The sequence below is a fragment of the Ips typographus genome, unplaced genomic scaffold (genome assembly GCF_016097725.1).
Source record: "Ips typographus isolate SLU unplaced genomic scaffold, UJ_Ityp_2.0 IpsContig76, whole genome shotgun sequence".
Lineage (NCBI taxonomy): Eukaryota > Metazoa > Arthropoda > Insecta > Coleoptera > Curculionidae > Ips > Ips typographus.
The window spans coordinates 212,648-229,924 of record NW_028098579.1 but is presented as its reverse complement, the minus strand read 5'-3'; the positions used below and the strand labels follow the sequence as shown (position 1 = coordinate 229,924).

Here is a 17,277-nt window from a genome sequence, read left to right as displayed (position 1 = left end):
GAGATTTTTCGAATTATCGTGGTTGAATTTAGCATTACCATCTGAGATCAGTTATGTTTTCTGGTTTGTGGTTGATTATTTTGTGTTTTTACTTCCTAATAATTTGAAGTAATGAAATCTGGAAAAATCTCTTGAAAAATTGTGCGTTTCTTATTTTTTAATGTAAATGAGGAAAAAGAAGATGAATTATTATTTGGTATAACAACAACAAATACCGACGCCACTTGACGAGAGTGACTCCGTGACAGCACTGACATCGTCTTCGGACAGACATTTGGACATTTCAAGAAAACTTGTAGGTACATTTTTTGAAACCTGGCAAATACTAATACAATGCTCCATTTAACTTATTCATTAAGGAAACAACAAATATTTGTCTATACTATATTTTTGAAAAGCCCACAATCAGCCCAATAATGATAAGTAATAATATACAGGGTGTTCCATTAAAAAATTATGTTTGTATCTAAATTAAAAAAACGACAACGCTAGACAAAAACTGGATACGCCACTGGATTCTACGGAAAAATATCTATATGAATTCGTTTTAACAAGTTTCAAGCTATCTGAGATACATCAAAAGTGTAATTTCTCGATTTTCCCTGCATGTTAAAAACGAAAAGAGTTATGAAAATTCTGCTGACTCCATGTTTACTATCACCTAAAAGTACCACACTGTCGCAAAATCTTCAACTCTGTCCCCTAAAATATTTAAAAATAAGCGTAATACCCTACAAAAGTATCAAAAATGGAATTGTACATATTTTTAAAATCAAGAAACAAACTTACCATTTTGAACTATTTTTTGTTAATATTCTGGAGAAGAATTTTAGAATGTATTTCTCTCTACTTTAGTAGACGAGTTTTAAACAAGTAGAACTTGATGTCCATCAATTGTTAATTATTAAGATTGTAATACAGGACTAGCAACTAGCAGATTGTAATATAGAGTAACAGACACCCCGACAATAATCAAAACAATATTCAAACTACGTAATCATGAACGGTTGATCGCGATCCGCTAAACCAACCGTATTTCCAAACTACAATAATCTGAAACCATTCAATTTTCGAACATTAAGTTTACTAATCCTAGTATTCTGGTTAACTCAATCACACTTTCCGCGAAGCTTTACAAATTTAGAAAAAAACTGCACTGCTTTTTGTGTAAAAAGTAAGTCGTATTTAAAAATTACTTACCTGTACTGAATGAAATTTTCGTAACACCATTGCAATGAATAATCGGTATCCTTCCACTGGTTATATACATTTAACAAGCTTAAATGATCTCCGCCGATGTTATTAAAGTTTTTTCTAGCCGTATCTGCGTGAATTATTTTGTCTTTTGGCCTATAGAAAATCGCACTATTTACAGACAACATTGCAGTTATTGTGACCACTTCTTCTGCGCACTTGTACCTAAAATTAATGACAATATTGAAATAAAAATCACACATAATTAGATTGATTATTCAGTAGCAAATGTAATGCAATTGAAATAACATACAGCTAATAAGAAAGAACACAAAACCATCTTTTAAAGTGATTTAACACAAATATTCACTTTCATAGCACCTTGTATAAACAGTGACAACGACATGTTATGATGGATGTCGCCCATATGTTTCTACGGAAATGCATAAAAACAGGGAGTGATGAAATGAACTTTTCATAACTAGTTACATACAGTTATACTTTATGTAACTAGTTACATAAAGTAAAACGTTTTGTCACTCTAATCAGTTTTAAAAAGTGTCACTTTTTATGCCACAATTAGAAAAAGAATAGTGTTACCCTTTCTAGCTTGAAAGTTATTGTTTTTATTAATTATTGTTCTTATTGTTTTAATTAAAATAAAATGTTTATTTAACTCAGGAAATAATCTTACCAAATATCCCTCGTGCATCTAATTTTTCCTGTGGAAAAATTGGATTACTCGTTTCTAAGTAATTTGTTTTAACAAATAGCATGAGCGAGAGTGGTTTTAAAAATCATCCGAGTCGAAGACTTTTACTTTCTTTATGGTACAAAACTCGACCTGTTTGGCAAAATCACTCGAGCTACGCTCTCGTGATTTAGTTACAACAGGTCTCGTGCAGTTACACCAAAAAGAAAGTGTTAAAGCTAAGACAAGCACAAAAATTATCCGACTATATCTAAGCTCTTATAGTATTGATAAAAAAACGTGATTTTATTGATATCAACAACACTTTTGTCAGTAGTAAACTGTCCTGACTGGATGAAAATTTTCCGTTTCTATAAATGAGTGCATTTGTCTATAAAAAAATGATTTGAAATAAGTAAAAATTGGCCTAGTAAGTTATAGGTTACGTCACCCAATCAAAATCTTGGGCTGACAACTTTTGAAGTCTCTTAATTATCTTAGAACCTCAGTTTGACAAAAACACGAGAAACTTCTTCCCTTCACTAAAATATAGGCCAAATTTTAGCAAAAACTCCAAAAAATGCAATTTTCCGATTTCCCTCGGCTTATGCCAATTTTCCGAAGGCTTCCAATCGCCGTTTCCGACTATTTGAGTCTCATGAAACCCGGGACAACACTTTCGATGGGACCAAACATGACCCAATTTTTGTTACGTCTGACAATTGCCAGAAACTATCTGGCATTGCTGGAAGCTATTTGGCAATGCTATAACCTATCTGACAATTTCCAGAAACTATCTGGTATTGCTAGAACCTGTATGACGATTGCCAGAAAAAGCTATTTTGCGTTGGTAGAAACGTTCTAACAGTTGTCCGAAGCTATCTGACATTGACAGAAAAAATCTAACAATTTTCAGAAACTATCTGCTGTAGTCAGAAACTATCTGACAATTGCCAGAAGCTATCTGGCATAAGAATTTTTGCACGTTGTTAAATTTAACGAAACAACAGATTGATACGGCTTAGACTGTCATTAGGTTTGATTTATTGGTTTTTGCTGACGTGAAAAACTTTTACTTTAATGCACTGTAACTGCACTATTATTGCTTTTCGAAAAAAACGACATTGCAGTGCTTGATCTCGAATTAAGTGAAGGCAGCAGCTTTTTGTTAGTCATTTTAGTCGGTCATTAGTCATTTTAGTGTTAGTCATTAAGGGTGTAGAGTTTTTGGACGTTTCTTAATTAATGTCTAGAAATATCGAATTATCCGGAAAATGAATGAAACAGTGGTGTGATACAACGATTCACCAACGAAATCGCCACTTAATTTTCATCATTTTGATTTGTGTATTGTGTTATTTATGAAGCAAATCATAAGTTGTTATACATCACTAAAATCAGAATAAAACGTACTATTTGGTGGGCTAAAAATCCAATATGGCGCCCATAAGAAAAAAGAACGTTGATGATGGCTGCCAAAAAACGAAACGTCGTGTGGCAAATTTGAATCTATCATCGAATAGCTGGGAAAAAGTGAAAAAGTGGCAATGAAAAGATGCTTTTAGTTTTGGGATATCTTTTCAAATAAGGTTAGAAATAAATAAAAACAAAAAATCAATTTTTCAGTTTTTTCCGGATATCTTCGGAAGGACTCGGAAAATCGAAATTTTTAAAACGGCATTTGGTTGAGCTTTACATTGCGCAACTTTGCCCCAATTTAAACTTTCTCGTATCTCTTATAGTTTCCGAGATCCCAATGGTGAGGGTCGAATTTGAATTACCCTGTATAACCGTAACTAAAACCGACACAACGTGATAAACACAACCGGGAAAACCAAAGCTGGCTAGTTCGACATTCGACATACATAACCTACTTAATATCACCAGGCTAGCAACAACTTATTATCTAGTAACAAAAGTTACTACATCAAAACACTACCAACTATATAAAACTAAACATTGTGGTATTTGTAGTTGCATAGACCAAGATGTCAAAAACACAGCTGATGTGTGTTTAGTGGGTTGTCTAACGTTAACATAAATATTCAAGTATTATCTCAACAGATGCCACCGCAGAACCGTCTCCAATTAACTAACTTACTAAAAAAACGGTATTATTTTAAGTGTTTGACCATTAAAATGTACTGTAATTCAAGTAGTTTTTTTATAGTTATATTCTTATGACCTACAAATGCCAGTTCTAGAGTCTAACTCCCGTTTGCACCACTCCATCTAAGGACTACCTTAAGTTAAGGTGATACTTAAGTGTAAGAATTTGTTTGCACAGGTTTTACATAGACGCTAAGGTGGCCCTTAAGGAACGAATTATTTAAGTGGTAGATATTCTCCGACTTAAGTGGAACTTTTAAAAAAAAAAACTTTTAAAATTATTTTAGATATATGGATGAATAGTTTGTCATTTATCTTTAACTCTGAAGCAGTAAAACAGTGTTCTCACTTGAATTTCTTATTTTACTCAATTTCCTACTTCCTACAACCCCATCTTATTCATAACATATGGGGTTTCATTTTTAAAAAAATTTTTTTTTTCTTTAATTGACACTCATAAAAATATATCTATCCAATGTCAGTTAAAAACATTTTTTCTACAAAGTAGTATATTAACATTAGACAAACATAACCAACACCATATGTTAAACATGGATAACATTATATAATATGAATTTATTACTTTTGATAAAAGGAAATAAAAATATCACAAATTGACTATTTCATTGCACAAAGTTCTTTTTTCTTAATTTCAATTTCCAGTCTCAATTTTTCTTCTTGTAGCTCAAACAACTTTTGTTCATGCTCCCTTCGTGCCAATATATTTATAAGTTCAGCTTCTAAGCATTGTCGTTTTACCTTATTTGTTTCTATGTATTCTGATGGTTGCGTATGTGTTGGCCTTCGTCTTTTAGTCCATGTACTTTTCAGGCATGGAGTTTTTGCTTCACTTACATGACCGACAAATGCTTTTGAAGTGGTAGGTTCCTAAAAACAGGTTATATAACTATATTATAAATAACCTCAATAATAGCAATGTATTGCGCTTGTACATATGCATGTATATAAACATGTAGAAATTACCAGAATGGACATAAGTGCTTGAACAATAAGAAGAAAGGAACGTTGGTCAAGCTCACTATTTACAGTGATAATTTCTGACAAGCCTGTCTTTGTTAGCAGCGTGCTTGATCAATGTTTCTCTCTGATTCAATTACCAATGTCCAATCCAGAAATTTCCACACCTGTACCTATATGCATATACATAAGCAATATGAACTGAATTGAAAATAGGTACTCACCAGCAAAATATCACTTGCTAAATTGTCATTGTCATTTACAATTATTTTATTTGGATTCAATTGAGGTATGTTTTCTTTAACACTATATGAATGGTGGTCATCATTCAACTCGCTAAGAGTGTTTTGGTCTCGGCATAATTCTGCCCCAGCTAATGTCTGGTTAGCACTGGCATCATTTTGAGAATCTCCACCAAATTCAAAAGGAATTCCAAACACAGTTTTTGTGTTTATGAGTCCAAGAGTCAGCTCCCTTAATGGATTATTTTTGGGTGTAAAAGAACCTCCTCCAGTTTTATTTAGTTTTTGATTTTCTTCAGCGACTTCTTTTCTGGTTACTTGTTTAAGATTATCATAAACTTTCTTCAATTGTCCTTTAGTTCTTATGTGATCTCGAGTTTGTGAATTAAAATTAGATGCAATTTTGGTCCATGCAACATCCTTGGTTCTCCATGTTGTACTATTTGTTTCTTTGTTTTCTACTATATTTTTATAGTTACTAACAATATTCAGTAGCAGGGATTTCTCCTGAATCGAAAAGTTGGGCGCTCTTTTTCGAAGATCTTCTCTTGCACCAGAATTTGTTTCCGACATATTGTTTTTCTAGGTGCTTTTAGCACAAATATCACAATCTAATGAAATAATAAAACTAAACATCAAAAACCAAACACAGGACACAGGACTATAAAGTATTTAAGTTAAGTTTGTAACTGACGTGTTTGACAGCATTAAAAGAATAAAACACCAAATATATGACATTTCAAGCGACGTTGCCGAATAACACTATAACTTAGTTAAGAATCTAGTAAGGAGCACCTGTGCAAATCAACTTTGAACTAAGGTGAACCTTAACTATAAGTGTCACTTTACTAAGTTTGGAATTTAAGGAGTAGTGGTGCAAACCGCTGTAAGTATTTTAGTTTGCCTGATTGCAGTCTTTCGTTTTTAACTGTATTATTGTCCTCATATTGTAAATTTCTGATGAAGCTTATACAAGGTTATTCACGTTATTCGACACGGATGATTGTGACTAAACTATTCACTTTCAAACAAGTTTTGATTCTGGGATATAGACCTATTGGACGTATCTTTTAAAAATATTTTCAAGATGTCCGGTTGTCCCAAATGCAGAAAAAGTATCAAAGTCATGTTTTTTCAAATGTGTTCCATTTGAAATATTACTCCATTTACATCCATTTGGTATATTACTTTATTTTAAGAATCTAGGTTAAAAATAAAAGGTAATTTAATTGATGTGTGATAGGTCTAAACTTTACAGTTTCTCAGATATTCCTAAATTTGTAAAATTGTAGAACACATATTAACATTTAAACATTCAACCTTCCTTTGAGATTTATTGACCAAAATTGGTTTGGGCGCTGATAACAGATTAAGTTTTATGATCCAAAAGTGATAAATTGTCTAGCTCATATAGGAAGTCTCAAAAAATTTACTCAAAAACTTAAATTTTTAAGTAGTATATACTTGTCAAAATCCAATGGAACCCAACCTATTTTATGGTTACAGTATATGCAAAATTTAATTACCTATCGAAAATGATTAGGGTTTCATACCGCTAATTGTTAACGTTTTCTTGGAAAATCGACATTTCTTAAGCTAGAGCTGACTTTGACTGATTTTCGATATCGTTCAGAGATCACGTGGTATCTTTTCCAATTACATATCTATCGTTCTAATCTAAGTAAAGCTTAGAATAAAATAATGGCTTAATACTTTGTAAATTTGCTATACAAGTTACAATAATAATTCATAAAAATGTTTAAAACGGCGACCATTCGACTACAAACACAAACATACCTACTCCGTTTTTGAATCCTTCAGCAACATTGTTAAGTATCTTAATGGATATTCTCCTAAAAATTTCGCTAATTCGATATTTAAGCTGCCATTTAAAATAGTTTGAATCTGTGGTAATTTCTCAAGGGTATCAAAAATCACTCAAAATCGGTGCGAGTTCGAGAAATGTTGACTTTTCAAGTAAACGCGAACAGTTAGCCATAGGAGACCAGGGAGACCTCAATAATTTTCGATAGATAATTAAATTTTGCATCTACTTTAACCATAAAATAGGTGGTGTTCAATTTGATTTTGACAAGTTATTAAAGTTTAAAGGTTGCAATTATTGGGTAAAAATTTTGAAACATCCTGTATGAGCTAGACAATTTCTCACCCATGGATCCTAAAATTTGATCATTTAGCAGTTCCCAAGCCAATTTTGATTAATAAAAATCAAACAGGTTGAGTGATTAAACCTCAAAATTTGTTCTAATTTTTTACAAAATAACGAATATCTGAGAAACTGTAAAGTTTAGACGTACGAAACGTAAATGTTAAAAATTGCCTTTTATTTTCAACGTAGATTCTGAAAATGAAATAAGATACTAGGTATTCCATTTGAAAAAATATAACTTTGATACTTTTTCTGAATTTGGGACAACCGGTACATCTTAAAAATATTTTTAAAAGATACCTCCAATAGGTCTATATCCATCCCAGAATCTAAACTGTTGGAAGTGAATACTTTAGTCACAATTTTTCGTGTCGAATAACGTGAATAACCCTGTATAAAGAAGCAAAACGTCGACCAGTTTAAATAGCTTCGTTATTTCACGATCCTTCACCCAAAAATCTTCACTGGACTAATCAATCTATTGGATCAAAAAAGAAATCAAACCAAATCACATTGTATATTATTCTTATTAAAATACCTGTCATTTATGTATAGAAGTTACGTTTTGTAACGTTTTCTTGTCAGTAGAAGTAACGGTTTAATAAAGTAATTATACTTACTTTTCTGAAGCCAACAGCGTTTTGGCCATCATGGGATCAACTGGAAACTCAGCCATTCTTCGGCCCATTTTGGTTAATTCACCATGATGATTTAAAGCTCCTAAAGCGTATAACTGTTCTAAAGCTAATACTAAAGTTTCATGAGGAGGCGGATCGAGGAAGTCAAAATGCACCAGATCGTTTATTCCTATAAATAAAATATAAATATAATTGCTTTGCTGTTTAATATCTACAGGATGTTACTGAATTTCCGTAGTATTATACCCGGTTTTTATTATACTCCAAATAAACACTTGGACAAATTAATTTTCTTAATGTTTGAGCTACACTCTCGTATATGACATGAAATATATTTGAACTTAAAAGTTTGCCAATTTGTGAACCCTTCGTCACTTTTCGTTGTGATAAACTGTTGCTTCTGTCAAAATATTTAAAGTGAAGCTTTATTTATTCGTTTTTTCTCGCATTTCCTGTTTATGAGTCTTATTCCATATCTCCGATTCCTTTTCCTTTTTTTTTTCATATCAGGAATTCATCAATTCCGTCAATCAGGTGCAAAATAACACAGTCTAAACTAAACTTATCTAAGGTGTTAATCTGACAGCATAGTTTAAATAAGCAAAGTTACACCTATTTTTCTTGAGTCTCCAGTGTCCAGTGGCGGAAGAGAAAAAGAAAGATGAATGTGAATGACCATAACCTAAAAAAGTTGGGCATGACAGACGATCATTTTGGAGGAAGAAGTGGTAATTAGTGCCATATTTTTGCAATTTGTTAATGATTACTTGTCTTGTTGTCTGATATCTTTTTCTGTAAAAGTATATTAGCCAGTTGGCAACGTTTTGTTTTTCAAGTTCATTTGCATAAAGTACGTAAATGAGCAAAAATCATATAGTCCACTCTTTATTGGAATAAAAAACCGAGAGAAAATAGTGAGTGCAGCCATTGAATTCAACATCCAGAATCTAATGTCAAAATTGGCGTATGTCAATAACTTAATATAATAAATGGAACACCTTGTACCTTATTTGCTCAATCAAACAATCGCTTTTTTCTGATTTGAAGTACAGTGTGTCCAAGATTCGATTCTCTATACATATCTCGTTTCACGTAAGAGACTGCAAAGATTAAATATAGAATGTTTTAGAGAATTTAATGGTCAATCTAACATCGTTTTAACAACGTTAAATTTTTGTTTCAATCTTGAGTTATTTTCGAAAAACCAAAAACGAACAAGTGCCGTAATATCTTTAATTTGAAAAATTTTCGAATTTAGCTTAAACATTATTAGAACAACTTTTTAAGAACTATCTTCATGGGAAACCCGGTTTCAATTCCGACATGTCGGTTTCGAGATACCATCAACAACTTCTTTTTTTCTTATAGGCGTAAAGGTTCTGGCCTAACGGCCTATAGTAAAACGTCGGCTGATGAATGATAGGCCACAAAATACCAGCAAGGTCTACCACGAGTAAGAATAAAAGTCGTTTACTTAAATAGTCTTACACCTTTCCGACCACCCGAAGCGGGTCCAAGTGCTGATCGGGATGATCAATTTTAGGAGCGAGGGCAGTGTTACGAAATGAACTTTTAGTTATTTTGTGTTACCTCGTATAGTCTTAATTCAGTTCGTCTCCTCTAACGTCGCAGTTCAGCTGTTTGTGAGAGAGGGAATGTCAATATCATAAATATTTCCGAATTCCCTCGATTCCCTGCAAGCCTATACAGGCTGATTCCAAAGTTGGTGCTTTCCTTTCACCTGCGAATAGGGCTTCAAAAAATAAGGTTTTTTTTCTCTGACGCTTTTTCGAAATATGAACAATAACGAAGATACAGGGTGTCCAAGTTTTACTGAAAAAAAAACAAAATAAAAATAACTTAAATTTAATTTTAACTAACTACAGGTTATTCCTTATCAACAGACATAAACAAAAACAAAAGATTTCAGCCGCCTTTGAAATTAGTTTTAATAATTTGACATTTTAAATTAAAACAGCATTTAATTTTAGGCACGCATTAAGACGGTTTTTATTTTTTTACTCGAAAGCGGTGCGTCGTAACAAAAAATAATAAAAGGGGTTTTATTTTTAGAATTGAACAAGGAATTCAATAATATAAGGAATAAAAAAAACCAGTAGGGTAATATTTTTTTTCGAAAATTTAAAAAAAAAATTAAACGCGCGCCACTTGTAAGCGCAAGAAAATTGTTGTTTCTTGGAAAATTTCCTTTCCACGTAGCTACTGACACCTACAAAATTTTGTGTAATTACTTCAAGTAGTTTGGCCAAAATCAATAAATTTTTATTTTCTCAGTAAAACTTTGACACCCCTGTATCTTCGTTATTGTTCATATTTCGAAAAAGCGTCAAAGAAAAAAAAAAAAAACCTTTTTTTTTTGAATCCCTATTCGCAGGTGAAAGAAAAGCACCAACTTTGGAATCACCCTGTATAAACAGCTGGGCTAGGACCGGTAGTTAGTTAGTTGTTGTTGTGATTGTTAACGCGTTGTCAGTTAGAGGTTAGACAGCAGTTGTCAGTGTTTGTTTGTAAACAAAAGGAAACACAGTGCGAGTTAAAAGTATCGAGTGACGTTTTTGTGGGAAAAACGATACAATACTGATCGTTTGAGGCATAGAAAACCTAACATAAATAGAGCTAAATCTGCAATAACAAGCGGTGAGTCACTATTTCGCCAGTTCTTTTTAGATGGCGCCAGCACCACACAAATTGATTGAAGAGCCATCTACTGGCTGGTAAGGAAATTATAATGTAGTGGGAAATTTAAACGGTTCTCTTTATAATTTATGACGTTAAATGTATAGTATGATTTTGCGACTTTCTTACGTCGATGTCGATCTAAGCGTTAAATAACTATAAGATAAATCAACACAGATCTATAGCACAGACGTATAAAAGTGACAAAATCATACTTAGTAGGTAAGTATGTAATTTCAGAGACATTGACTGCATTTTCTGTCACATATGTAGCAACTAAAGATAGATATAAATTTGAAAATGGTGAGGTTTTGTTTTTTGTTTATCAAACCCAACCCTCTGACCGGTTTCGCCGTATTACGGCTCATCAGAGAGGCTATAGGGTTTGATAACCAAAGAACAAAACCTTCATTCCAGTATAGTCAACTGGTTGCTGCACAACAACTATAGATATAAATTTATTTAGTAAAATAACAGGAAAAAATTACAACCAAAACAATTGTTACCGTTAGAAACGCAGGTTAGAAATAGGAAATAGGGTTAGAATTTAGAAAAAAAAAATTTAAACAGGTTGATCTTGTGGTGACATACGACATGTTTCCGACTCCTGACAGCCGCCAGGAGGAAGAGGACAGAGAATAGACAGAGTTTTCCTGGCTACACGTGCAATCAATGAAAAAAGCAAAGGCGACCAACGTGAATACACGTATATCGAAGTGCTCTCAGTTTTTCTTCGTTTTTCATAGTTTTTAGTAAGTCTTGTGAATAAAATTTATCATGGAGGCTGCTAGTGACGGTGAGAAGACATCAGTGAAAAAGAAGACCAACATGAACCCTGTAAGTGGAGTTAAAACGCGAAGTAACTCACTAGGAAACGTTAATTTATCAGCATTTCAAATCAGGCAAATAATAAGAACCGACGATATCAAGAGACCACTGATAAGCGACGTAAACATAAACAAGGCCAAATGTATACAAACCAGTGACCACAAGATACGAGGGGAGGATAAAAAGTTGCAAAGCGGTATATGTATGGGAGATGAAAATAAAAATAAAAGACCACGATCTGAATTGAGTCCAGAACAGACAGGCAAAAAGCGACAACGTGAGGAAACCAGTACTAGTAACAACCAAGCAGAAAATTATGGAGATGCAGGAAAAACGGAAGAATGTGTTATCTCCGAGGAAAAAATTTCCGAATTTTATGCTGCTTTGGATATTTTTGCCGCCGTCATAGGGCAAGGACAAGACGAATTTTCGCAAAATTCCATGAAAAGGGCTCACTCACAAATATGTAAAATATTTACTTTGTTGGTTTTCAAGCAAGGTCAGATTGAAAAAGAAAATGTACAACTCAGAAGTGAGTTACTCTTTCAGTCTGAAATGCAGAAAACTTTTGAAATGGGACCTCGGAATCACAACCAAGAAAATATAACGTATGCAAAAATTGCCGGCTCTGTTCCAAAAACAAACGTAAATCAAGAATCTACCTTAGAAAAACAAGATGAAAAGGAATGGACAACTCCAAAAACATCAAGAAGATACGAAACAATGATAAACGTTCCAAATGTCACAGATCCAAAAGAAGCCATGAAAAAGCTTAAACAAAACGTTAATGTAAAAGAGATAGGTGGAGCATTCAAAAACGTAAAACAAACGAAAAGTGGAACAATAATTGTTGAAAGTCACAGTAAGGTCCAACAGGAGCAACTACAGGCAGCAATACAAAAAATAGAAGATATCAATGCAAAAGAAAAACTAATAAATGATCCTATGTTCATGATCACCGGGATTGAAAAAGGCTTTTCTGAAGAAGAATTTATAGAAGAACTGATTAGGCTAAATGACGAAGTTGAATCAGAGCTACAAACAAGTGTTCGGGATAAAATTAAAGTGGTCACGAAGAGACAGTGTAAAAACATTAATAAAGAAAATTGGATTTTACAAGCCCCTCCCGCCATCTCAAAGTGGTTCTTAAAAAGAGGTACGGTTTATTTTAACTTATTGACAGTTTACGTGAAGGAGTATTACAACCTAGCCATGTGCTTTCAATGTGCCGGTTTTGACCATGTAGCAAAGTATTGTTCACAAAAAGAGTGTTGCCATAAATGTGGAGCGGAGCACAAGTCAAGTGAGTGTACTGAATTAGTTCTACGATGCCCGAATTGTGTCAAAATGAAACTGGAAGATACTAACCACTCTGCCAGAGATATGAGAATCTGCCCAGTGTATCAGCGAAGACTTTTAAGGTACAAAAATAATATTAACTATAGCACGGTTTTTCAGTAACTGAACAAGGGGAAAACACGTCATACAAGAAATTTTTTGAAAATATTCGCATTATACATCAGAACGTGCAATCACTCGGGAATTCAGTAGATATACTAAACGACATGCTTGGGGACCACCCTGAATGTAGGATATTGTGCATTACAGAGCATTGGAAATCAGAAGAACAACTCAAATATATGTCTTTGAAGAATTTCAATTTAATTGCAAGTTATTGTCGTGAATTAAATAAGCATGGGGGGAGTGCAGTATATGTGCATAAAAGCATAAAATGCAAAACGCAAAAAAAATATTCCAAAGTTTCGATAAAATATCAGATCGAAATAGCTGCAACAGAATGTGACCTACAGGGTGAATTAGTTTTGGTACTATCAGTATATAGACCTTCAGGTGCAAGCATAGAGATATTCTTTGACCGCTTTGAATCCTTACTTAGTGCTGTAATGAAGGAGAACAAGCGCGTTATTGTTGCTGGCGATTTTAACGTGGAAATGCTGAAAAGTAATACAGCTAAGGGAGACTTTGGTGACCTGTTGGAGTCGTTTGGATTGAAACAAACAATTTTTGAGAACACTAGAATTAGTAAAAATTCTAGCTCTTGTATAGACAATATATTTGTAAACTTTAACAATATTGTACATAGTGCCGTGCTACATACATCTACCTCAGATCACACTGCGCAAAAAGTAACTTTTAAGATAAAGAAAACCTTTGAAAAAAATATGGAATACAAAAGATTTGTTTCAAGTGAGAATAAAAATAATTTCTTTAAATATTTAAAAGAGCAAAACTGGGAACTTGTCTATAAAATACCAAAGAACGAAGTAAACATGCAGTGGTGCACCTTTTTAAATAATTTCATCAGAATATTTAATTTCAGTTTTCCTTTAAAATTAGTAAATACCAATCAAAAATATAAAATCAAACACAAGAATCCCAGAATCAGTGAATGTAAAAATAGATTGGACTTACTGTTGTCTTTGTCCAGAGTTAATAATGATTTTAAAGAGAGTTACAACAAAACTAAAAAAGAATATGACCAAATATTAAAAGCAGTGCGGTCTGAGGAATATGAACATAAGCTAAGATTATCAGACAACAAGAATAAATGTATGTGGAGGATTTGCAGAGAGATAACTGGACAGAATAATAATTTTCCTGAAACTGCAATTAAGGGCGATCCGGAAGATATTCCCAACGAATATAATAACTACTTGCTTTCAATTGTTCCAGATATTTTAAAACAATTAAACACCATCCCCTTTAACTGCAGCATTAGGGAGAATGACCAGTCTATGTTTCTTAGAAAGATGTCCACTCAGGAGTTATGTGAATTGTCAGCAAAAATAAAAAATAAGCATAGTAGTGGGATTGACGACCTACCTACTAGCATCATCAAACCAGCTATTCCGGTTGTTAAAGATGTGCTTTGCCATATAATTAATAATTCCTTCAAACATGGTATATTTCCAGAGCAATTAAAGATAGCGTTGATTAAGCCTTTATTTAAAAAAGGAAATGCGGATTTGATGGAAAACTACAGGCCTATTAGTTTGTTGCCGGCTTTTTCAAAAATTTTTGAATTATGTATGTATAAACGGTTGATAGATTTTTTCAAGCATTGTAATTTATTGAGCTTAAATCAGCATGGTTATGTGCCTGGAAGGTCCACGCAGACTGCAATATTTAACTTTACAAAACGGATATTAGAAAGTATGGAAAAAGGTAACCTGGCGATTGGCATCTTCTTGGACCTGTCAAGGGCGTACGACTGTGTTGACCCAGATATGTTGCTTAGAAAACTTAAGGCTTACGGTGTGCGAGGTCAAACATTACATTTGTTTTCATCATATTTAACTAATAGGCAACAAAAAGTTAAAATATTAAAAAATGGACAAAATTATTTCTCAAGTCTGAAGGAAAATAAAATTGGAATTGCACAGGGAAGCATATTGGGACCTATTTTATTCATTGTATTTCTTAATGACCTGAGCAACATTCTGCTTTCAGAAAATGAGCATGTGACGTGTTATGCCGATGATACGAATTTATTGACAGGGGGAAGAAATGTAGAAAGCCTAGCACTATCGGGAGAAAACTTATTTTGCAGAGCACAAGATTGGTTTAAAAGTAACAGATTATTACTTAATAATAATAAAACAAAGGTTCTACTCTTTAGAACAAAACAATTCAAAATTGAAAAACCTGGAACACTAACTTTTGGACAATCAAATACAGAGCTAGTAGAACATACCAAATTTCTTGGAATTCACTTGGATGAATTCCTAAACTGGTCAAATCATATTTTAGAGTTAAACAAAAAGCTTAGTTCAGTTTGCTATGGCATACGAGTCACTGCGAAATACATGAATGAAAGAACATTAAAAATCCTATATTACGCAAACTTTGAATCTGTGCTCAAGTATGGGATAATATTTTGGGGTTCTAATAGCTTAATGGAAAAAAATTTTGTTTTACAAAAACGAGCACTTAGAATAGTCAAGAAAATGGGATACAGGGAGAGCTGCAGGGGGGTTTTCAAAGCTAATGGCATTCTGACGGTGTGGGGACTATATATTTATGAATGTATAGTTTTCTTTTTCAAAAACAAAAGTATGTTTGATCTGGAGGTACATCATAGTTATAACACTCGAAGCGTAAATGTAAATTATCCGATACACAGATTAACTATAACCGAAAAAAATCCATATTATGCCTGTTTGAAGCTTTTTAACACATTACAAAATGATTTAAAATTAGAAAGAAATGAGAAACTTTTTAAAAGAAAGGTAAAACAGATGTTAATTAATTTAGAGCCATATTGTATCAGGGATTATGTAAGAGACTATTAGGTGTACACTCATTCTTAAAATGACGCTGTTTCTTTTTGTGTTTTCATGTATGTTTTTTGTAGTTACAGGAAATGTATTGTGACCATAATTAGAAATAAAGAAGACTAACTAACTAACTAACTAATCCGAACTTTCGACCAAAAATCATACTCTAATTTGTATTTTATTAAGTTCCCTATTCAACAATAAAGTAGTGTGTTATGTTAGTGTACATTTGAGTAATCCCTGACACAATTCTTCACAACACATCTTCATGTATGGCATGTCAGTATTGACACAAGTAAAATCTGACTGGCCCTCTTCCGGTCAGTTTTTCTTCAAAGAACCTTCATATGCCTGGCTTCAGGCTACTCTATCTCAGTTTAGTGTCTATTTTTAGGTTGTCTATGGTTTGAGGTCAAATTTTGACATCATGCTGACGAAAAACATCCGTACAACATTCAACTTAATACTGATAAAGCTCCCTTCAATATTGACCGTTTGAGGAGAATTTCGATAAACTGATAAAATACTGGCAATATTCAATACTGACTGTAATACTGATCGTGTGAGGGCCGCCTTAGGTTGATGTGTTGAAGTGGTTTGATTCATTATACAGCGTGGACCAGAAGTAATGGGACATAGCGCTACAGCATATTCCTGACATCAAAACAATACGATTTAGCTAAATTGTCCTATACTGAATGTTAATATTAAGAAAAATACAGGGTGTAAAATTTGAAATTTTTTTCTTGATTTTTTATCATATCATCTAGGTCTTTTGATATAAATTACTGAAAATGTGTATAAGGGGGTTTTCCGGTAAATGCGAAGCTTTTACCGAAAGATTAGGTTAGGTTAAGCTAACCTAACCTAACCTAACCTTATTTGAAGAGATATCCCAAAACTAAAAGCATCTTTTCATTGCCACTTTTTCCTAGCTATTCGATGATGGATTCAAATTTGCCACACGACGTTTCGTTTTTTGTCAGTCATCATCAACTTTCTTTTTCTTATGGGCGCCATATTGGATTTTTAGCCCACCAGATAGTACGTTTTATTCTGAATTTAGTGATGTATAATAACTTATGATTTGCTTGAGAAATGACAAAATAATTCAATAAAAACTATTTTTACTTTAGTTATTGGCTTTGAGTTAATGAGATGTTTTATGAAATGCCATTTTTTTGACAGTACTTAAACACGATAATTCGGACGATTATTAGAGCAAGTCAAGCATAGTTAAAATGTTAAAAATATATCTAGAAAAAAAACCGCCGCACAAAATGGTATTATTATACAAGCATTGCTCAACTATTTAGGTTAATCTGAAGAAGAGATTTGTTAGCATTATCTCTAACTTAAACCGCTCATAAATGCTTCCAAGAGAAAGATCATCATTTTAGGATCTTCATTTTTTAGCAGGTAATGCCAAGTG

General features: G+C 33.1%; 1 protein-coding gene across 3 annotated transcripts in view; it reads right to left on the bottom strand.

Moving 5' to 3' along the window:
* Positions 1-17,277, bottom strand: part of LOC145739884 (putative pre-mRNA-splicing factor ATP-dependent RNA helicase mog-4) — a 66,630-nt gene that overhangs the window by 8,847 nt on the left and 40,506 nt on the right. For 2 of the 3 annotated variants that reach the window (XM_081995223.1, XM_081995224.1), the window contains 2 exons: positions 8,005-8,191; positions 1,201-1,419 (listed from right to left, as the gene is read on the bottom strand). In XM_081995223.1, the coding sequence (XP_081851349.1) occupies positions 1,201-1,419; positions 8,005-8,191 (406 nt within the window). Of the gene's footprint in view, positions 1-1,200; positions 1,420-4,753; positions 4,883-5,196; positions 5,826-8,004; positions 8,192-17,277 lie in introns of those variants that run through there. The other variant, XR_014181261.1, reaches the window with a different exon arrangement.